The 25,055-nt window shown below is 34.9% G+C and overlaps 1 protein-coding gene across 1 annotated transcript in view; it reads right to left on the reverse strand.

Moving 5' to 3' along the window:
* Positions 1-1,457: 1,457 nt before the first annotated feature.
* The window catches only part of LOC129233537 (paired box protein Pax-5-like), a 29,289-nt gene continuing 5,691 nt past the window's right edge, over positions 1,458-25,055 (reverse strand). The window contains exon 2 of the mRNA XM_054867549.1: positions 1,458-2,356. Within this exon, the coding sequence (XP_054723524.1) occupies positions 1,458-2,356 (899 nt within the window). The remainder of the gene's footprint in view (positions 2,357-25,055) is intronic.

Below are 25,055 nucleotides of genomic sequence, written 5' to 3' on the forward strand. Positions count from 1 at the left end.
GCAATAATTTTGGCTTTTTCTTCAGCTAGAACTCTGTTCGAAAACAAGGCTTAAGAAACCGATTCACCTGAAAGGTACCACTGGTGATTTTCTAAAACTTTCTTTGATGCTACTCCAATTTCCGAATTGACTATTTCATACGATTATCCTTTAAGATTTTGTCACAAATTTAGGTTCTTTTACTAGGAGCTTCTGTCCAGGTCTTGCTGTGCAAAAGAGCACGAAACTAAACGAACCGTTTGTACTCTTTTCGTTGAATGAAAAACCTCTTGTTGATCCCAAAGTAAAACTGTTTTGGAGGAGTATAAGAGCTTAGGCATCCATCTAGAGTTTTGATTAGAACCTGGTGCTCTGCAGTGAATTTTTTCAGGTGGGTTACCTAAAAGAACCAATATCAACTCAACTCCATCCCTAATAATTAGAAATTCATCTACAGGTGAAAGATAGGCTATAGTTGAAACTTTAAACCTGTTAGTATCTTCTTGAAACTCCATGCCTCGAAATTTATTTTGTTGAATTTCTTGCCAAACATTTTTGAACATGTTAAAGAGTGGAATTTCTGGGGAATGTGGTGGTCTAAAGCACAAAGTAAAAACCTTTGCCAAGATCGATTCCATGACACCGTGTCAAGAGGCTAGTCACAACAATTCACGTATGTCCAATTAGTCTTTCTAACTGCATGTAAGCCCCTGGAACCTTTGTTCATACTCATAGTGTCAAAACTTAAGGCCTGAAATTTTACTGAGCAATCACGATTGCTAATTGTTATCATTTGACCGTCCTTGTATTGATGTTTGGTTCCTTTTCCAACCCCAAGTAGGAGTTTTATTTGGCTACGCGAAGGCATCAAGTTCATGTAATTTTTCAGAAACACTCATTTCATTTTTATGGTGTTACGAAAGTTTGTTAAAAGAAAAAAAAAACATTTTGAATGCATTTTATGTAACATTTGGTCTAGATGCATGTATAACCACTCCTCCCCCACAATATTGTGCTCAATTTTCCTTGAAACTCAATAGATTATATATAATTTAAGAATTTTTGGTGGAAAATTTTAGAGTGCAATCATGAATCATGTATATTTTCGTATAAAACTCCTAAATCCATTTTGGGTGTTTCACCCCAGGTGGGTGTCCCCATGGCAGTTTTCCCTCTCCCAGTTATGACGCTACTTCATCTACAAAGCAACAGTTTTATTAGCTTAAATAAAATACAGTACCCTCCGGTAGCAGCATCTTTATACTTTACATTAATTAATTATGCAGTTTTAGTAACAAAAAAGGAAACAAATGCAAAAAAAAAAATTCTGCATTTAAATTCGATACTAGGAGGTAAAACTGAAATGATTTTGGTTTGACTTGAGCTGTAAGAGAGTGAAAGTATTTCGAACTGCTTAGCTTTTTTCAGTTCCTGATACATTACTGACAAAATACAACAAAAGAGATATTTGGCATTATTCATACTTCATTTTTACTTTCCAAATCTAAAATGTCCCGTATAAAAAAAGTCCGCTTTTCTCTGCCGTATTCTGAGGATATTTTTTTCACAGCGACATTATCGAGAGGAACTGTTTCATCACTATGAGGATTTATAGTTGTATTTTCGCAGGTTTTGTCGACTTGAGCCGCTATATTTGCATGAAGTGCATTTATTAAAGGCTTGGAACATGTTTGATAATTGTCAGGCATTGGGTGGGCAACAGAAACTTCCTTGCGGCGAGGAGAAATAATGGAACTGGATGCAGAACTAGTTATTTTCGAAACTGGGTGGGGCGTCGAATTATTGCCAGAAACGCCAGAGTTTGTTTCGAACAACAGAAGGGAAGAATCGCAAATGGGTTCTGCAGTAGATGCTGCAGGAAATTGTTCTTCAGACAAGATGTCAGTGCATTTCATTTCGTTTTGTTTCTGAAAGACGAACCTTTTCTCTTTGTCAATCGAGTTACTTCCTGAATGAAAACCAGATGCGTGGCTTCTGCTACAACTCGATTTCATCCTGGTGGAATCGATTGTCTCATTGTATATGCTTTGCAACTCGTTTGGCTGCTGCCGGCGATCCAATGCATGAAGGAAACTAACCCTGGAGATATTTCCAACCGATTCAGCTTCTTTGAGTTGAAGATTAGACTCTTCTTTGCCGTTCCTTACTGTATCCATAATCTCCTGGTTAGACATTTTAGGCGATCTCCGAAGAATTCTGTTGATGGAGGAGACTGACGGTAGAGAATCTCTTGGACATATTCCGTCATAAAGCAGCTTTTCACGTATTTCCCAAGCAAACAAGGCAGCATTTCCTTCTTTGTACTGTCTGATTTTTGAAATAACTAACGGCGTAGATACACGAGGCTTGCTCCCACCTAGGAAGAAAAAACAAATGCAAACATGAAATATGTCCTAGAATTATTTTAAAGAAAAATAAATGCAATCACGTGTTACTTCACCGCCTGAAATAGGCTACAGTTTGACCACGAATTGTATGGAATTGGCAAATGTCCAGTTAAGACGAGTCTATCTGAATGAGGGGGGAAAATAAAAATTTGATGCTCGCGCGTGTTCAGCGCATTTGAATGTGACTGCTTAGTTTAGAGGCTAACATACATCTGCTGGAGCCGGTCTCCCTGAAAACTAATAGATGCGTCCATTTCCACCTGTAAACCGGAAGTTTGCATTTCTATCTAATCGGTGATCAAACTCTACTTTGGTTACTTTATTTCTTTATTTTTATTTATGTACTAGAAAATCGCCCATCAAGGTATGATGGGTTAAAATTTGCTTCTACAATTGAACGTAGCGATTGCGTATTTGGTGATATTTTGATGGCTGAACTTTTAATCTGAACTCCAGGGGATTAACCCTAAACTCCAGTAGATTACGTTAACTGTTGACCATTTTTACGTTTCTTCATTCTCTTACCATTAAGAGAAGGTCCTGGCAGGGTGCCTGCCAGGAGCCTGAGACAACTTGAAATCAAATAACAATGCGGGGTTGGAAATACTTTCCTGAAACGATGATGTACAAAGAATCACCACAAAGAAAATAGTGAGGTGAGCGAAAAATCTTTTGAAAATATGTATATATGTAAAAAAGCAAAGTGCACATGGTACAAAGCAAGTGTTTGGATTTTTTTTTCATCGGCTACAATGTACACTTCACATTTTCGGCGCATGGGACTCCGAACAATCTGGAATACTCATGGTATATCTCAAATTTCTCGGCTTTCCCGATCCCGCATTGCTAAATGATTTCTAATCGTCAGAATGCATCCTACTCCTCTTAGTTCTGAGACACATTGAACTGTACACTAGGGTGGTTCAAAAATGTGTGGGAAAAAAAGTTCCTCCTAGATAACAGGACACCCCTCAATATTTTTAGACTTGTAGATAGTAATATACTGGAAGAATTTTAGCTTCCTCTTCCAACTGAAAGAGGGTGCTCAAAACCCTCCCCCAAACATCGTAAGTATGGGGAGGGGGGTTAAAATAGTATATTGAACTGAAACAGCAATGATACATATTATAATATACACGACTAATATGCATATACATTGCAATAAAATAATTATTGAGTCATTCCACGTCAACTGAACTAATTTTTCAAATCGTCCCCACTCGACCATCTCCGATTTGGATGAAATTTTGTAGAGGCTTAGAGATGCCTTTGAAACTAATCTATGCAAATTTTCAGTTTCCTTGATCCAAATCTTGAGGATCTAGGATCTGCGAAAAATGTGATCCAAGATGGCAGATCAGCTTTTTGTGCTTTCAAAGTGGCTATCAAAACCCTTCAAGTGAAAAATAGCCTATTTTCAAAGCGCTATAGCTCAAGTTTTTCACCTTGGATTATCTTTTCGTTTATACCATTAGAAAGAACGCACCTTTTCCATTCAAAATATGTTTTTTTTTTTTTTTTTTTTTTTTTTTTTTTTTTTTTTTTGATGGTGTTTTTTCGAATAAGGATAAGAAAACGAGCTTGAAATTATGTCAGTCGTAACGAATTGCCATGTTCAATCTCTGATTACGGGACCTTTCATAACACTGGAAGCCTGAAATTTAAGTAGCTTAAAGTACTTTTGGTTGTCAATACGTTCTAGTATTTTTGTGAGTTTGAGTTCATTAACTTTTGTGTAGCACGTATGCAAAATCTTGACAAAACACAGCAGAGAAACTTTTTCCTGAACTTTAGAATGTCATAAATTCTGAACAAAAATTATTCAAATGCTCGAACTTTGTAATTCTATTGTCGATATGCATGTTTTTAATGGATTATAGTTGCAGAGTGTAAATATTGATTTTCTAAGAGATATTGGCATCCAAAGTGGCTATCAAAATAGTTCACATGAAAAATAGCATGTTTTTAATGCCCTGTAGCTCAAGTTTGTCACCTTGCATCTTCCTATCGTTGGTACCATGAGAAAGAACATATTTTTCCTATAAAAAATAAGTTTTCTTTTCGATGGTGTTCTTTCAGATAAGAGGGAATAAATGAGCCTGATATACTATCGTTAGCGAGAAAATCTCGTTCTTAAATAAATAAAGAATGGTGAATGCCGTGACAACCGACGTATAGGGATTTTGCAACTGTCATAAGTCAGAATTAGTTTTTCAAATTTATGCCAAATATTTGAGTTCATTTTGCATAATGGGCTCGTCTTGTTAGATGTGTTTAGTTCCCTCATGGGGGAAAGAAAAGGGATATGTGTTAGTAAGTGTGCGATAAAAACTTAATGACTGCGCATTAAGTTAAAGTTAGATTTAAGTTTTAACCTGGCTTTATACAGTGCTATGCAATTATTCTTCATTCCCTTTTTAATGTGGGACCCTCCAAACCACTCCTCTTCCTCTTGTTAATATTACCAAAGATCGTTTACAAACCACGTTTTAAAAAATAACTTGTAAAAGTTTCCAGGGGAAGGATCCCCCGCCTCTCATTTTCGCCAACATCGTTCAAGATCGGCCTAAATTTTGTTTTAAACGCTTGAGTTTCAAAATGTTTCCGGGGCAGAACTCCTCCCTCCCTAACATTATTGAAAGTCTTCAAGAATTACGTTTCTGGGGTTTCAATTTCGAAAAATTGCTGGTTCTCTAAAAGTTACTCATGAATCATGGATTGACTACATTTGCAATTTAAAGAGTTCAATTTTGAAAAAAAAATGGGAGTGGACCTCAGAGTCTCTTAAACCCCTAACCTTACCAAAGATAGTCTAGAATGCGTTTTTAAGCCTATAAATTGTAAAATTTCCTTCGATGGGCCTTTTAATCTCTTCTCTCCTTAACATCACCAAAAATCGTCTAAAAACTTTTTAGAGCTACAATTTCGGGGGGAGCACTCCAAACATCTTCTCCCCCTACCATTACCATAGATAATTAGAATGCATCTTTAAAACTGCATACTAGAAAATTTTCTTGGTGTAGGCCCTCGAATTTTTACTCCACGTATCATCACGAAAAGATCGTATTAAACTGCGTTTTTCCTCTACAATGGCAAAAAAAAGTCCGTCAGAGAAACCCCGAATAACCTCCTTCTTAACATTATTGGCGATATTGTTTGCGTTTTAAAGGTTTCAATTTAGAAAAATAGGCAGGAGGAGGGGTCGCACCCGAGCCCTTAATATTACGACACTTATCGGCAGTTAAAATGCATTTTTAAGATTGCAAATCAGAAAAATTTCCTTATATGGGCTCTCAAATTCCTCCTCCCTCTTAACATCATCAAAGATCGTTTAAAACTGCATTTTTAGAGCTACTATCTCGAAAAATAGACAGGGGAGCGCTACCGAACCTCTTCTACCCTAACATTACCTAAGATCGCCTAAAATGCGTTTTTAAGACTACGAATTCGAAAATTTCCCGGGGGAAAAACCCCCGGGCCCCTTTTACTTCAGAGTAAATATTATACTTACGGTTGGTTCATGTCGGCTTCCACTTCTAGTAGAAGTCCTGTACAGTCGCCTCAGAACACAGTACTGATTATAGGACCACTTTGAGGCGACGATATATGCACACGTTCGTTAAGAAAAGGTTAAGAAAAGAGGAAAATAATTGGCAAGGTTACAGCCTTTATGTTAAACTTGCGTCGCCGAGTGAAAATTCCTTACAAATTGCTCTAGTTAAAGGTGGACTATTCGCAATTCCAATAAACTGTAGGGGGCGCTGCCGCCACTGTCTAATGGCGGATAAAAAAGGTAAAACAAACAAATGCCGTAACTAATAACTTGCTTTAATGCGTTGTGAATAACATTAATTTTTCATCGTTTTTGTGGGAAGCATTCTTTTCTATTCTTCCGAAATTCCATTACACCATAAACTGTTTGAAGCCTGTAATATACCCCAAAGAAAACACGTGGAGTGGAATGTTTTACCTTTTTCGGTAGTATTGTTAATCACCGCAAGGTAGCGTATTCGAGCGCTGGAGTTGCGAATATTCATATTTGTAAAACTCAAAAATTTTCAAAAGCGTCGTATTTTTCCAAATGGCCCCCTCTGAGAATTCTGTCTGGATCCGCCCCTGATGCGAGGTGACAAACTTGAGCTATAGCGCTTTGAAAATAGGCTATTTTTCACTTGAAGAGTTTTGATAGCCACTTTGAACCACAATATCTTCTAGAAAATACATATTTAAACTCTGTAACTGTAACCCATTAAAAACAGGTATTTTTACAATGGAATCACGTAGTACGAGCTTCTGAATTATTTTCGTTCAGATTTTATAACAACTTAAAATCCAGGAAAAAAATTTCCCATCGCGCTTTTTCACAAGTTCACGCGCATGCTACACAAAATCTAACGAGCTCAAATTCACGAAAATACTTGAATATACTAACGGTCAACCATACTTTAAGCGCCTAAAATTTCATGCTTCCAATGTAATAAAATTTCCAGTTAAATTGGTGTAAACTTGGCAATTTGGCACAAAAAGCTGATCCGCCATCTTGGATCAGATTTTTCGGAGATCCTAGATCCTCAGGATTTGGATCTAGGAAGCTGAAAATTTGCATTGATTAGTTTCATAGGCATCTCTGCTGCTAAATGAAATTTCATCCAAATCGGAGATGGTCGAGTGGGGACCTCTAGGTCACTTGACATGGAATGACTCTATTTATAAAAAAATAAAAAATAAAATAAAAAAATTAAAAAACAGCTGGGGAAATTTGTGACTATGGGGTTTCTAAATTTGTGACATTTTCTATGCTGCGGCTAATGTTAAATTGAGGGGTCATTGAGCACCCTCTTAAAATTTGAGTAAGAAGCTAAAACTTTTACAGCATAATACTATTAGTAAGTCTAAAAAAAATCGGGGGTGTCCTGGACTCTAGCTGAAAAAAAGTTTTTTAGAACCATCCTACTGTATATTTTGTTCAAGTTTTGCAACTCCATTTTCACCTACTTCCTGTGTTCAGATTATTTTGAAATTTGGAATGCGACCTCATATCCGATATCAATGCAATCCATTCTTGAATCAAATTACTTAATCAACCATTATTTATTAGTTTATTCCAATTTCAACCAAAATTTTAGCATAAATCCTCTAATATGGGGACGAAAAAATGTTCGCACAAATTAGAATTTATTATCCATCGAAACCACTGTTTTTTCTGCGTCAGAAGAAATTTGTTTTGATGTTCCTTGGTAATTAGAGGATGAAAAAAATTGTTTTTAACAAGTTTCATGCTAAAATGTAGGTGAACCCATAGATCTTTAAAAGGGATAGATAGGCCTTTCCTCCTACAACGCAGCGTATTTCGCCCGGAGAAAGTGGGGTCATCATGATTCTGCCGAGAATCACGTGATCAAGGGACATCGTGTCTCCCTCTTCTCGGGCAGCAGTGATCTAACAATGCGAAGCGTTGTTAAAAGTCTAGGATTGTGTAAAGATTTTCATTATACTTATGGGAGAAATCTCTATATGTGTGAATCTGAGATTTTCTAGCGAAAGAGGGTTTGATGAATGCGATGCTGGTGCCAATTTTATTAAAAAATAAAGACATAGTGGACTTTCTGAGTAACAGAAATCTTTCTTTCTGCTAAAGGCAAAAAAAGTCCCCTGCAGAGTCGAAATTAAGAATATTTTAAGCAATTTATTGTAGATGCCGAACATTATATTAAATCACTAAAAACAAGTGATGGAAAATTAGTTATATTATGTCCTCGAAAAACTGGATTTTTAAGTTTCCTAATTTCTATGAAAAGTGTGCTGGGAACATATGAAAAGTATGTAGGTGCCCGAATTCCAGTTCTAAACTGCATAATGACTTATAAGCTTACTCAGGATCACCTTGAAACTTTTTTCAGTACGATCAGGTTGTGAGGGGGGATTCAACAATAATCGTCGGACAATTTCGAAGTGCGAAAAAAAGATTATTCATTCATACGGAAATTTAAGGAGTTCAGTTCTTTAAATTGCGCTGATTTTAACAACCTTCAAATGCAAAGATTAAATTTGAAGCGTAGCAAAAATGATTTGAAAGAAAGCCTTTTTTTCCGATTCCTTTAACGACGATTTGGAAAATTCAGAAATCATCTCAGTTAACATGACGCAGTATATTAGTGATGTTTCTGACTACGCTGGATTTTTTGTCCGGCAAGTGCACTCTGTTGTGAACTGCGACGACTGCAACGCAGTCTTAACTACAATAAACTGAAAAATAGGCATAATAAAATTTAAGAATTTTGAGACACATTCAAGTATGATAACTTATTGCAACCATTGAAATATGTACATTTGTGAAGAACAACTGAGCGAGAATGTGAAAAAGTTTTGGGAGTAAAACACAAAAATATAATGTTACTCATGAAGCCACAAGAGTTATGAGAAAAATTTCTAATTCCGTTTTTCTAAGTTTAAATAAGCATATGTTGGAAACAGAAGCAGCAGATTTTCTCGTTAACAAGTTTATAAAATTAGTCGTTACTAAATATTGAAGCGTTGGAATGTATCGCGCAGTCAATTCAAACAATGAAAATAATTCCCAAAGACCAACAAGTAGGAAAGTGACAAAATTAATATTGTTGAGGGACAATAATCACTAGTTTTCTTCACCCTCGAGTTTAAATTGTCAAAATTGTCATATCCTGTTGGACGAAAAAAAAAAAAGAAAAGAAAAATTGGGGAGGGGGTGGAAGTCAAATGACCATTCATGTAGTTTATAATTGCAAATGAATTTATTTTCTGAGTACTTAAAAAAAAAAAAAAAACACTGAAGTTGCTTAAAAATCAGGATCAAACCAAAGTTATTTGTTTGGCTAATAGAGTGTTGGTGCGAAACGCATGCGAATCTTAGAATATTATTTAATTGATTTAATTGACATTCGATACTATTTACATTTGTATTTCTAATTGGTTTATGGTTTTAGATAGGGTTTTATGTTAAATTGTTGCATTGGCTTCAAAAGTTGTGGGAAAAAGCACGCATTGAAACCATTCATCTGTATTTGAAAAATTTGATTGAAATAAAAGGAAATTTATAAGGTCAATTTTTGTTTAAGATTTTTGAAGACGTCTATTTCTACTCAGTATTTAAAGCACTTGAAAAAAAGTTTAAATAGCTTGTGCGCCTGCTTCAAAAGTTATGATTGGGAAAATATCTAATGGACCATTCCATGAAAAAGCTGTCATTTTGTCCCACATTTCATTAAAATGTAATAACTTAAAAAGTAACAAAGGACATTTTTTGCAAAAGTACAACAAATACATTTGCGATTTCTTAATGAAAACAAAATTGTTACCTTTTTTAATTATTACTTTTAGTGAAAAACATGAGGTGTTACGTGGGGGACAGAGTGTTCCCCTTTTCTTTAATAATGGGTTAAATGCTTTAATTTAACCCATGCTTAAAGGGGAGTTTAACCCATGCTTAAAGCATTTAACCCATGGGTTAAATGCTTTAATTTCCCTTAATTGTGCAAATGATCGCGGCGCAAAGTGATTCTCTTCGATAGGGGAAAGTTTCTTGTGAGAGGTGTCCCTTGATCACGTGATGTCCAACGGGGGATGTTGACGCGCGCTTTGAGGAGAAAAGTGGGGAGAAGGCACATCTATTCTATTTTAAGATCTATGGGTGAACCTCCACTTACTCAATGTTGATCACGGTCATTGTTCAACAATGATTTTGTCAAAATGTATCTCAAATTTTAAAACAATATAGAGTTGGTCACCGTCCTATGGTGAAAAAAAAAGTTACTGTTTTTTTTTTTCTTTTCACCATAAGACGGTGACCCACAGTATTTATATTATATTTGGTGTGAGTAGAAATTGGCTTTAATTATTATTGTTATTTTTTTAATATTAAACTCTTTTCGCATATCTCTAAAAGTGTTTGCACTCTTTGTAATTTTTATTAGATCGCGCAGAAGCAGTAAAGTTTTGTGAAATGAACGAACATTTGATTTATTTTCATGTTTTTGCACATTGCAGTATTTCTTCTTTTATAGTTCAGTTTTCGCAATAAATTTGCATTTAGTAGAGTATATCATAAAAATACATGTTTTATTTTCGATTCGGAACATCCATTTTCTCATGTATTTACCAATTTTGAGTTAATAGATACGAAAAAATGTTTTGGGAACGCAATTTTTGCTACCGGGAAAACAAAATTTGCATATCGTTCCAGGTTTTCCTCCAAAGAGTCCAACAAATGCTTAAAATACAAATCATTGAAATTTTTTTCAAATACCATTCAAATCGTAGAGCAGGAATATAAATGGAGGGAGCTAGTCTAATCATTGGCTTAGCAAAAGCTGAGGCTACGAATCCAAGTCACGTGACTCAACGACGAATGGTTGACATTGACACGTTTTGCGTGAAACTAGCGAAAGAAACCTGATTTCTTCCAATGCTTTGCTTTAAAATCTCACATGACTTGGGTCTTTGGTTCCCATAAGAAAGTCTTCACCCCCTCCATTTTATCCCTTCCCAATGATTCAAATGCTCCATAATTACACTCTTTTCACATGTATTTATGATTAATCACATTCCTTTATTTTCAGCATGTGCATTAGTCGTAAAGCTTCATGAACTTAGAAAAAAATTACCTTTTTTTTCTTTTACGCCTTTTTTGCACATAATAATTCTTGTTTATTTTCTAGTCCAGTTACAATTTTTTTTCAATAAATGTCCACTATGCATTTTTTAGTTGCAGATGCAATTTTATTTTATTACAGTAACAAGTCAGAATTCACCTCAAGGAGGTGGTTGCATTTCGTGTTCCATCTTGCCCACCCATCCTCGTTTTTTACGTACTCACAATGACTATGTGACTTTAAACACGTTTCTAATTTTGAATACAGGTTTGAAGTTGGACTTAAAACTCAGATTTAGCATTGATGATTGCAAGTAAAGCGTTTTCATATAAGTCCATATCATATAAGAGTCCAAAAATAACTGATTACACTTACATACTATTTCCTACCCGAACCTAGAAATGAAATTTATTTTATAATTTCAGTACAAAAATCAACTTAACTAAACACCGAATTATAAAATAAACACTGATTTTAATCACCATACCATGAATTATTTTAAATACCTAAATAATTATACACGAAAGTCGGGGCCTCCTATAAACTACTACCTAACGTAACTGAGTAGGTTTAGTTTTAAAGACTAATTTCGCTTTTAGTTAAATTAGTGTTTCATAGTTTAATTCAGGATTCGGTGGGTTGTCAGTCAGTTACGTTACGTAGTAGTTTGTAGGAGGCTCTGACTTCAAAAGGTTATTAAAAATTAAGAGATCGTATGTAATTAGTTAGGTATTTAAAGTAATTCATGGTATAGTAATTAAAATCAGTGTTTATTTTATAATTCGGTGTTTAGTTGATTTTTGTACTGGAATTATAAAATAAATTTCATTTCTAGGTTTGGGTAGGAAATAGTATGTAAGTGTAATCAGTTATTTTTTGCTTTTTAGTTCCCAGGTGTTTTTGAAAGGCGGTTTTTTTTTTAATTTAAAAGTAATTTATAAAAATATGCAGTTAACCGCACAATTTTTTTACATAGTCTAATTGTACAAAAAAAAAAAAAAAAAAAAAAAGTAAATCAAATATTGTATTGAAAAGTAAAAATATTTATAATATAGATGCTATCAAGGTGGAGCCAAGATATAGAGATAAGTTAAAATTTTAAAGTACTAAAATGTTGCTTTCATTTGTTGAATCTAAATTTAAGATACAGTGAAACGTCAAAACTCCAAATATCAGAAATCCGAAAAGTCAAAAATCCGAAAACAGTCCCATGACATTTTAATAAATTTCCTTTTTTGTTCAACACAACGATTAGGGTTAATTTTTGTAAAATTTTATTTAAAATTGTAGTTACGTATTGTAGCGTTATAAATTGTAGTGCATGATAGGTACAAATATATTGCATAACCACCCTATGTGATTAATTGGCATACTATTTTCGGAAAAGGTATTTTTTGGTTTCTTTCGAAAAACCGAACAATTCGAAAATCCGAACTCCGTATGATCCCAATTACTCCGGATTTTTGACGTTCTGCTGCACGTCGAAAACTCACCAATTGCACCGGGAAGTATGGAACCAGTTTCTGCAAATCTTGTTAGGATCTTCGATACACAGCCGTGGCTGACCAGTAGATGGCGAGATATGTCACACGGTCTATAGCCATATAGTGCTAGCTCAAGAATTCTGAGTCGAACATGGAAGGGGAGGGGCTTCCCATTGGCAAAAGCTCCGCCCAATTGATTTATACCACCTTGTCCTGCGAGCAAAAGAAACGTTTCGAATTACATATAATTTTTCAAACTGTGTGAAATTGTTGCAATAAAATTACAGTCGAACTCGCTTTATAACGAGCAAGAAATGTCAACGGTATTTGCTCGTTACATCCGAGTGCTCGTAACAAACGAATTCGTGGTAAAATCATAAAAATTCACACATATGCAGTACTCTTTCTGTATTCTGAACACTCATGGGACCGAACAAAAGTGTTCAGACTATGGGGGTTGTTTATTATATATAGAGAGAATAATTCCAGTGACGTGTGGTCTGTCCAATCAAACCAAGCCTGCTTGAATTGGCGCAGTTGACGCCGTAAAACGATGGAAGTTAGGGGGACGTTGCTTGTCATGGCAACAAACCTGCATTCATGTATTTGCTTGGATTTAGGTTTGTTGAATTCTCGTGGCGAAGCCCATTGGCTCAGTGGTAGCGCTTTGCGCTTCCACGCTGCAGGCCCGGGTTCTATCCCCGGGTCGGGCATGGTCTATCCAGCCGTTCATCCCTTCAGTGGGTCGATAAAATGAGCACCAAGCGCGCTTGGAAACTAATTCTCTGGGGGTTCCGCGTTAGGCTGACCAGTGACCACTTGACCGGAACATCTGCCTATCACCCCAGAGCCCTTGGTCAGGAGGATTGAGATGGGCACAGTAGACCTTGCCTCCCATGGGCTATCGTGCCACTGAGTTTTCTGAATTCACGTGGTTTGCTGTTTGCCAGATGGAAGAAATGTGCACTGGAGATATTGGTCGAGCTACTCGCAAGTTTTTTCTCATTTTGAGAAACAAAAAATATATACCATATTTATATTTTGTGTTTTAATGAGCATAAAATTATCAAATTATTATTATTTTTTATTTCCCTTTGAAGTGAACAAGCACTACTTTATTCAGTAAATTACCGCTAATTAGCCAAGGCAGAAATACATGAGCTCAGTCATTTCTAGCCGAGGACTGCAGTTTTGTGCTTATTAGCACTCATCAACCCGGCATAGGAAAGTGACTGAACTGGAGATGGAAAACCTCTTAAGGAAGCCAATAATGCCAAACAAACTGGTAGCTAATATAAAATTAGCACTGACCAGACGAGTGACCGAAGCAATGGTTCGGTTCAACTCAAAGATTGATGGCAAGGCATGGTATATTCAGTAATTCGTTTTTCTTCCTTTTGAGTGAGTGTCGCTCCCCCCCCCCCCCCCCCAAGCCCCAGGCCTCTACACTGTAAAGACGATTCAGAAACGTTCCTGGAAAATAATGGGCAGCTCATGTGCCTAATTTCTGCCAGTAACAGAACTTGCAAAAACCAGGAACGTTTTCTGCTAAAATTCAGTAACCTTCCTGAAATTATCCCGGAAGCTTCCTGAAAAATTCAGAAATCTTCCCGTTAGAAGCCATTTGTGTCTCTGAAACTTTAGATTAAACTTAGGAATGTATAATATAATAGCTCGGCATCTTCCTGATTTAACAAGGTAGTTCCAAGAGCATTATTGGAAACATGGCCAAAGCAAAGCCAGAATTGCAAGTAAATGACGAGAATTTTACCCGCCTGCAATTCTTGCAAAGCAAAGTAGTCCACAATTATTCGCTCTCTCTGGTAGCTTAATTAGCATGGACCGGCTGTAACTGAACTGAAGTCGATGCACTTTATAAATACGTTTAGTTAATCTTTAAACTGGGAGTTAAAAATATTTTTGACAACAGTGAAACATCTGCATTCGTGCGACTTATAGCAATTCAGGAAACGTTTTGACACGGATACTTGATTTTTCCAGGAAGTGGGTTAAAACCATTAAAATCCCGAAACGTAACTCGGAAATACTCAGTAACGTTTCGGAATTTTTTTACAGTGTAGTTTCCGACTAGGCTGACATGGCCTCTCGTCAGGCCTGCAAATAGAGTCCACTGTAATGACTTTATTTGTACTCCCAGATAGGTTAGAAGTTGCTTAATATGATTTGAACTATCATGTTGTCTCTCTTGTGCTACTCCATACCTACAAACTTTCCAAGTAAAAAATCCGGTAGCGTTTTTACTATCACTTAAAATACAATGATATGAAAGTTCTTCAATTCATGTAGGCATAAAATAATTAAATGAAACATAGTAGTACGGATGAGTAAAAGTAATAAACAGTTGAAACTTATTTTTGATCAAACATAATAAGCATTGATAATGTAGCTAGATTTCGATGTAGGGGAATGTGTGTGTGGGGGGAAAAAATTAAATAATTAAGATGACTGAACTTTTTAGAAATGAACAAACTGGAAATTTGTTTCGAAAATTACAGTACATAAAGAAGGAATATTGTATTTGAAAATAAAACTGGCACTTGAAACAACATTATTATTATTTTTATTATTATTATTATTATTTTACAGTAAAATTGTGCCTTGAAAACAAAGTGGAAATTTTTCACTATTTTTTCCATGGGATGAAGTGAAAAATGTAATATTTTTCGACTGAAATACCTTCAATTCGATTGTGAAAAATATTTTTTAACAGATTAATAAGCAAATAAAAGGACAATAAAAAATAAATGAAAAGATAATGAAACAATAAACTAATAAATAAACAAATTAATCAATAATTACACGAGGAAAAGTAAATGAGTGAAGAAAAGAGTGAATGAATAAGAAAATAAGGGAATGAATGGACTAATGTGTGAATTATTAAAGTAAGTAATTTTTTTAATTTAGTTAATAAATGAATACGTAAGTGGTTTAGTAAATGATTGAATGAGTAAACAAAATGAACTACTATTTCACTTTGCTCCGCATGCACTTGACTAATTGTGAAAAATATTAAAAATACAAATGAGTTAAATTTTAACTACTAAATAAATACGTCACCGAATATTAGAAGGTGCGATTAATATTGAAAATTTTAATATAGCATGGACTTTATCATTTGTGATAATATTTAAATAATTTTCGACTTACAATAAAATGTTATAATTTGAGTATCAATTTTTCAAAATTGCTCATGTTATCATATGCCTTGATTTTCAGAGCTAATTTTTCCTGACTGGAATAGACTACATATGTTTCTACAAAGTTAATATATTACTAGAAAAGTGGCGCTAAAAGCGGAGTACATATTTCACAATTTCACTTTGCGCCGCTATTTCACTTTGCACCACATTCTCTTACTAAAGTTTGCATTTTAGCACCTATCTTTCAAATCAAGGAGTACATTATACGTTTGGAAAATCTTTAAATACTTAAACAGTTTTTTTTTTTTCGCACAAAATTCCCTAAATAAAGGGATTCTCACAAAGATTTATAAAATCCAATAGTTTTTTGATAAAAATCAGAAGACCGAGAGAAATGGTCGAAAACCAGGAAACTATAGAGGAAAAAAAAAACAGTGGAGTTGGTAGATATGCAATTACTCTTTGTTGACTACTCGTGGCTCAAAAAGTAACGTCAATTGCACCTCTGGTAAGACTTTGAAAAGCCACTGCGCTTCAGTTGACTTCGGAATGCTAAAGGAATTGTTCCTAGGGACTACCCAGTAACGGAACTATGTACCAGCAGAACACTTAAAAATATTGAACCCGTGTTTTATTTTTATTTATTTATTTTTTTTTTTTTATTATCGGCAACAAACACCTTTAACGGGGTGAAATTTACACCTAAATATTGGATAATTGGGAATTAGAGGGTACACTATATTCCTTTATTTAAAGTTTTAACTAGAAAAATTCAAATGATGATTGACAATTTGAAAAAACTAAACAAACTTAAGTTGACCTGTTCAAGGATTTTTCTGAAACTGCTACTTATAGGGGTAAACCATTCCTCGCAATCTTACCCCGTCGCGCTGCTATTGCCAATGAGCAATTCCGTGTCAGAAAAATACCCTTCTTGACCTCACCATTTCCAATTTCAATAAAATCTGGTATGAAGGACACATATGACAAAATAAGCAATCCTGCCAATTTTTAGATTTGTACTTTGAAAATTGTTCGAAGTATAAGCCAGTAAAAAAACTCAAACTGTGCGGAAAAAAATTAAAAGTGTGTTCTTACGAATGACTGCAACTTCTCTCCTAATGATAGAAGAAATTAATGTAAAAAAATATTGTAAAGCTAAAAAAATAGAGCTTTCTATTGATATATAATACGACCTTCTTCCGACAGATTGAAGTTTTAGGGTCATTCACCGTGACAGGGTAATATTGCGAAGATTGGTTTACCCCTATTAAAAATATTTTCTGAAAAATCCTGAAACACGTCAACTTTCGTTTGTTAAGGTTTTTTCAGATTTTCAATTATTATTTCAATTTTCGTTACTAAAACTCAAATTATCAATAATAAAAAAAAGAATTTACTGTAACTAAAAAAAATGTAATTACAAGAATATATGTGTGTGTAATTAAAAGAATATATTGCACCCTTGATTTTTTAAAATAATAGTTGGCCTATTCCTGATTTACAAAGGAAGCTTCAAAAGCATTATTAGAAACATGGCCAAAGCTAAGACAGAGATGCAAGGAAGTACCAAGCATCTCACTTGCCAGCAAGGTTGCCAGATTTAAGATCTGTAAATACGAGACACGCTTCCAGGAGTTAAAAAGGGGAGGGAGGATATTTTTGAAACGTCTGTTCATGATAAATCTGAAAAATTCAATCACAACCAGGCTTCGAAAATATCCGATATTTTGATATATATCCGATATTTCCAATCAGTGCAAACTTAAGTCATTAAATTGTAACTGCTTCCTCAAATCACTGTTTCTTTTCTTATGCTATTGTTATAATAATGCATCATTTCTAAAATTAATGTTTCTTTCATTATTTACATTCAACAACAATTGATGTCTCGTTCTGTAAAATATTGTTATTAGCGAGGAAACGGGACTTTAACCGTCCCGTATGGAAGTTCTCCGGGACGCGGGACACTTTTTCAAAATACAGGACTGTCCCTTGAAATCCGGGACGTCTGGCAACCCTGCTTGCCAGCTACTATTGCACAGCTGCGGAGTCGAGAAACTTAATCGCCCTCATTGGGAGCTACAGAGCTACGGAGCAACGGAAGCGGATACACTTAATAAATACGCTCAATTCATCTTTAAACTGGTAGTTAAATATTTTTCCTATCAGTTCGTGCTACTTGCAGCAATTCAGGAAACGTTTTCACAAAAATATTTAATTTTCACGGGAAATTGGTGAAAACTTGTGAAATTCTAAAACTTCCCACGAAAGTCCGCAACTCTGCCAACGCATTTGGACTCAGGCTGATTTTGGGGTAAAGGAGTCTGCGGCGGAGACTATAATTCCTGGAGTCGGAGAGCGTGATTTTTTCTGCGACTCTGAAGTCCTAGTTGAAAAGTTTGAAAACCACTGTCTGTTTTTGCTCGTTGAAAATAGAAACAAGTTCAAAGACATTTTCTGAAATTGGATGTGAAAGCACCTCACCTCTCGGCGTCATAGGGTAAGGAGTGAAATCTTCCTACTTCCCTGTCTCCGGTCCGGTTCGTCCGGGTTTCATCTGTCCGGCCAATGTACACCATGATCCTTCTTATATAGAACTCTCAAAGTGAAGTGAAATAAAATAAAACAAAGCCAAAGGGAAAGACACCGGAGCGTGGGAATTTTTGCACGCGGGGCAGGCGATCTCCTCCAAGCCGGACATTGAATGGGTATCGTTCGACCATTAAGAGGGGGCTGGGGCGGGAGGATCCTGTAGCGATCGCCACTGCGTAATCAGAGTTTCTTTCTAAGAAGGGGACTTATCGATGTGCACACAGCTAAGTCTTTTGCAACCCGAAAGCAATGTCATAGTAGTGGAAGAAAAAAACAATTTGGAAGTTTTGGTGCGAAAACGGATTTGTGATGACTTCATGGTGATTCCATACAGGAAAAAAAAAGAAAACCTGATAATAAAATTACTGTTTTGTGAAGTAAGCAGCGCATCGATATTTTTTTATTCACGCAAGGTACACACAAGGTTAACACACACAATAAATAAATAAATAAATAAATAATCCTTAAAATAAAATGAAATAAAAAATTAATTTGAATTCTGAAATTTTGAATTCAAATTATGTTTTTCGCAATCACGAACTGAGACAGGACCCTACTACAGCTCCTGTCCCCCCCCCCCAAGCCTGCCTCTCCTCCTTTGCGGTTACGTGTGCATAGTTGTATGTGTAATTGTGTAGGCTTCCGTGTGTGCGTAGACCTGTGTGTATGCACGTAGGCGTGTGTGTGTGTGAGCGTGTGTGTGTGTAGGACATGGACGCCTCCGACCAGGAGAAGCGGATAGCTCAGGACCGGAGCAGCCGCGCCGCGCCGCCTGCAGAGTACGGTGTGCGGTGGTGCTGCAGAGGCTTCTGGTTCAAGCTGAAAAAGGCACGGAACATCAAAAACAGTCAAATGAGAACAATAAGCAATCGTGATTGCTCAATAAATAAATAAGTAAAATAAAATAATAAGTAAAATAAATAAATAAATAAGTGAAATGAAATAAATCAAACATAAAAGTGAAATAAAATAAAATACATAAACAAAGTAAAATAAAGAATAGTAATTAGACCATATACTTAAAAATTAACATTTTTGAAATAACATTACACATAAAATAAGAAATAACAACGTATAATAGCACAAATTGCAGATTACTGCACACGTGTGTTTCGGCGTTAAGAGGAATCCCTTTCTCAATGTAAAATAAGTGAGCTTATAGATGAAAACACATTAGTGCTTGTGTCGAATGTCTTGTCATCCGCTCGCCCACTTATTTTGGATTAAAAAATAAGTGGTTCGTAGCAACCCCGAAACACGTATCTGAAATTTGTGCTAATATACGTCGTTATTTCTTATTTTACTTTTCAAGCAGAAAGGTGTATTAACCATTACACATATTAAATTACCGTAAAAGCATATATTTTCGCCAGTTTTGTGAACCCGTTAAAATCGCAAACATTCAACATTTGATAAATATTTTTTAATCATTATTTATTATTTTGTTCATGTATATTTTGCAGAAGCTTCAGCTCGCAAGATCACCGATATCTTCATTTTCGCGAAAATCATGAAAACAAGCGCTTTTTTGTAATTGATGCACAAAATGGGGGGGGGACTCTTTCCAACCGACCGCCTCTGTTAAACGACCACCTCTTCAAGCATCCGAAATTTTCTAGGTTATATTTTCCCCTAATGCTAACTTGCCCTCCATTAAGCGACCACTTCTGCTGCCCCCCTTGAAACAACAACATTTTCTACCCCCCCCACCCTCCCCCCCCAAAAAAAAAGTAAAGAAAAATTTAAAAAGAGCCATCGCACAATAGAGTATCCAGCTCTTGGTATTCAGTTGAATTTTGACATCTTAAAATCAAATTATGTTTTTCGCAATTACGAATTGTGAGAGGGCCCTACTTGTTAGATTTCTTGTTTCTACAAATGGCTCCTATCGCAATCATAATTGGGTCATTCCATGCGAAATGAGCAAAATTCGCAAAAAAGTGGTGGCCGCATGGTAACAGATTTTTATGAAATTTGGTATACAGGTTCCTTTTATGCCTATATAAAAATATCTAAAATATTTTTGCTAAAATTTTTTAATTTAAATAGTTACATGCGATTGAAAATTGGGCAAATTGAACAGCATTCTCATAGATGCTAAATGTTGCCCTTTTGAAGGGTTGTGTCTTATTAACTATTTAATGAAAACATAAAAGTTATATGTTAAATCTGATATCAGTAAAATTTTCAAAGTTATTATAGTTAACTTTTAACCGAGTTTCAAAAACTGAAAATATTTCAATTTTCTCATAATTAAGCATTTTATTTTTTAACCTCAATCTTTAAGGAATGCATTAGCTTTGATGAAATTAATACCCAATAATGTGCTAAGTATCATAAAAGAAATACCTTACTTTTGAAGTTGTATTTTAACTCATTTGTCTTCAAAATCAATTTTAAACTTAGTGGCATTTTGTAAAATGATGATTTTCTCCTTCACGTACACACGAAAATTCAAATGAGGGAAAATTCAGTCAACTTTAAAATTTTTCAAGAATATAGAGCTGTGTTTCTATTATTTGCTTGAAGAAACTCGAAATTGGTTTTTGATTTCCAAACGTAAAATAAAATTCAGAAAAATAGCTTTTTATTTCTGTTTTATGGGTCAATCCATACAGGTTCGACGGATGGTTGCGCTCGACCATTTTTAATTTTTTTGAAATTCATATCCCTAAAAGCTGCATATGAAAGATGTTTAAAACCTCTTTTATTTTTTCTCTCAACTTTGATTTTTTGGAGGTCATCAAAAGTGATTTTCGTAGTCAATGGTGTCAAGTGGGACTTTTAGACCTTTGCATTTTGGCTAAAATCTATTTGGATTACATTTATGGCAGTTAATTTAACGCTTTGATGTTATAGTGCATAAGTTGATAGTCTAACATGCTCTTTTACGTAGCTGTACGTTAATAATTAAAATAATGGCAACAGGTTAAAGTTCAGGACCAAATGTAAAAATTTTACTCATTTCAAAGGGGGATAACTCACGTAGGGGACGGAAAGACAAAATGAAATACGGCTAAAACTAATCACTGGAACCATGCTAAAAAGAATATGTAACTGTTGCTGTGTGTTTGTGTACCCTTTATAGATTATAGCCCCTCAAAATTCGGAAAAATGACATTTTTAGACCCCTAAACCAAAAGGGGATTGAATTAAAAATAAAATTTCCTGGCCAATTGAATATTCCATTCAAGTACTAGACATGTTATACATATTGTTTTTTGTATTTGGTTTGTAAAAAAGATACAGGTCTTTGAAATTAAGCAATTTCGCTAGTCAATTCACACACTAAAACAGAAATAAAAAGTGTAAAAACTTCATGGCACCTTCTTAAATTACGTATATTGTGCCCTATATAATACATTATACTGAAAAAACATATTGTAATTTTCAAAATAATTATTTTAATTTGATAACTTAGAAATATTTGGACATGAATGAGTAGTTTATACTGTGTGGAACCTAGAGCATTTTTTAAGGAATTTTTACTAGGCGACACAAGTTTTATCATAAAGGCTGTAACATTCCCAATAATTTTTCTCTTTTTTCAACAAACGTATGCATATATCGTCGCCTCAAAGTAGTATTTCTGTAAGTACTATTTGTTCTGAGGTGACTCCATGGGACTTCTGATTTAAGAGGAAGCCGATATGAACCTAACGTAAGTATAATATTAACTCCGAAGTAAAGGGGGTTCGGGGGTTCCTCCCCCGGAAAATTTTCGAATTCGTAGTGTTAAAAACGCATTTTAGACGATCTTTGGTAATGTTAGGGGAGGAGGTTTGATGACGCTCACTTGTCTATTTTTCGAAATTGTAGCTCTAAGACTGCAGTTTTAGACGCTCTTTTTGATGATGTTAGAGGGAGGAGAGATTTGAGGGCCCATCCAAGATAGTTTTTCTGATTTGGAATCTTTGAAATGCATTTAACTGTCTTTCGTAATATTAAGCGCTCGGGTGCGATCCCCTCCCCCCCCCGCCCATTTTTCGAAATTGAAACCTTAAAAACGCAAACATTATGTCGAATAATGTTCAGAAGAGAGAGGTTCGCGGGGTTCTCTGGCGGATTTTTTTTTTTTTTTTTTTTTTTTTTGCAATTGTAGTGCCAAAAACGCAGTTTAATACGATCTTTTCGTGATTTTACGTGGAGGAGAGATTCAAGGGCCCGCACCAAGAATTTTTGTTAATTTGCAGTCTTAAAGATGCATTCTAATTATCTTTTATAATGATAGGGCGAAAGAGGTTTGGAGCGCTCCCCAGAAAATTTTTTGAAATTATAAAATTGTAGCTCTAAAAAGGCTGTTTTAGATGATTTTTGGTGATGTTAAGGGAAGGAGAGATAAAAAAGCCCATCCCAAGGAAATTTTTCTAATTTATAGACTTAAAAACGCATTCTAGACTATCTTTGGTAAGGTTAGGGGTTGATGATGTTAGAGAGCGAGGAGTTCTCCCCGGAAACATTTTGAAACTCAAGCGCGTAAAACAAAATTTATGCTGATCTTGAACGATATTGGCGAAAATGAGAGGGGGGACCCTCCCCTGGAAACTTTTACAAGTTCTTTTTTAAAAAGCAGTTTTTAGACGATCTTTGGCAATATTAACAAGAGGAGTGGTTTGGGGGGTCCCATATTAAAAAGGGCTTGAAGAATAATTACATAGCACGCACAGCATAAAGCCAGTTTTGCAGGGCCCAATTTCCCGATAGGCAGAGTAGGCAGCTGCCTAGGGCGGCAAAATTTTCAGGGGCGGCAAATTTTGCTTTAACCACACATTTTTAAAATTAATTTTTTATTCTTGAAAGTAAAATATTTGCATTCTTTTATTTTCCAGAGACCAATTTCCTTGAAATTTAATAATGATTACTTTCACACACCTAATTAAAAATTATTTTTTTAAAAAATTTTTTAACGTGATATATTTTTTTTTCAAGTGGACAGTTTTCAAAAGCGAAAACTTTGGACTCTTTGCAATGTAATCCAATAATAATGTTTAATGAAATACTAAGTGAGTGAACGTAATAACAGAGAAAATTATTCAAATCGTTGATTTGTAGATGAAAAAAAAAATCATTGTAAAGATGTTGTTATAAAAAAAAAATGACAACTGCTAAAATGGTTATCACACAAGACATTAAAGTTTAGTGCTCATCAAAGATTCAGCTATGTCGATGTTAAATATCTAAGCTAGAGTTTTGATATCAAAACACAGTTGCGATCACAAGAGCACTAATACGTAACTTTTTTTTAAACAAACAGAATTAATTCGTAAAGTCATCTTTTTTTTCCCCTGTTTTTTTTTCCTCTAAAATCAAAAAGTCTTTTTAAGCAAGCGAGGACAAATAATGAAACAACAAAGAAGTTTGTTAATTAATTCCGAAAATAAATATGCTGTCTTATGTGAAACATATTAACATGCTTAGCATTCGAGACAAATCTCACTTTCTGTTTACTTCCCCATTTTCTATCATTATATTTTCCCTTATAGGTTTAACTCATGTCTATATCATTTTTCAGTATTTCATTTGCGTTGTCATTATAAGGAAATGTTTTAAAACCTCAAAGAATGAAAGAAAACATGTTTTATGAAACTATATTACCATGAAAAAATAATAACCATGCTCTATTAATTGTTAATTATAAATAAATATGCATATTGTAAATATTATTGAAATTGGTCTTATGTGAATCGTTTAATAACCTGCCCAAGAGCAGTACTTGAGTCATGAACCCCCGATGTACAAAATTAAATAATATAAACAGAGGCGCGTCGAACAAAATTTTTGGGTTTAGGAAAACTTTAACTTTATACTAATTTCTATGTAGCAATTATTATCTCCAAATTTGCCGAATCGTCAGCAAAATTTGAGGAACACGGAATTTTTGGAGAGATCACTGTGACATCCTATCGGGGCGCCCCTGAATGTGAAACGTCATCATTTCTTAATAAACTTGACAGTTTAAATTTATAGAACCCTTTTTTTCGTGTTTTTGAGTGAAAGATTTTTTTTTCTTCTTTTAGAGGCGAGGGGGCGGCAAATTTCAAATCTGCCTTGGGGTGGCATGGAGCTAAATTCGGCCCTGCAGTTTTGTTAATATTTCTAAAACATATGAGCAGGGCCGCAAGCAAGTAGCTAGAATTTTGTTAAGGGGGCGGGGAGTGCAAGGCGGAATGAACTTTAAAAATGGGGGAATACTGAACAAGAAGCTTTAGCTGTTAATTATATTAATTAGTACTATTTCAATTAAAACTACAGTTATTAATGCATGATAAATAGCTTCAAATTAATTAGCTAATCAAAATTAATAAAGTAATTAATCAAAAGGCATAATAAAAGGTAATTAATCAAAAAAATTTTTAATCACTTCTAGATAGTATGAAATGAAGTCTCCAAAAAAGTCTCACATAAATTCCCAAATATGGGGGTGAAAAATTACCCGCTCATATTAACAGTTTTTACCGTTGGAAAATGCAGATTTTTCTGCTCTCTATGCAATTTTTTTCAATTCTCTAACTTAACTATGGTGGGAATTATTTGCGTTAAAAACTCGAATATTTCAAGGCTTCGCTGCACTTAAGGTACTTTGGGTAGGTTACACTTTTCAAATCCTTCGTTTCTTTCTTTCTTTTTTTTTTCAATTTCTTAAAAGTATTTTATTTTGTTGCGATCCATAATCCTGCCTAAGAGTTGTGAGTTTCCGGGACACAGCGGACAAATTCGTGGCAATTAGTGATTGTGAAAAAATTATATAGTTCGCAATCAGGAATTGCGATAGGACCCTACTCGTTGGGTTTCTTGTTTATT

Source organism: Uloborus diversus, unplaced genomic scaffold, assembly GCF_026930045.1.
Source record: "Uloborus diversus isolate 005 unplaced genomic scaffold, Udiv.v.3.1 scaffold_505, whole genome shotgun sequence".
NCBI lineage: Eukaryota > Metazoa > Arthropoda > Arachnida > Araneae > Uloboridae > Uloborus > Uloborus diversus.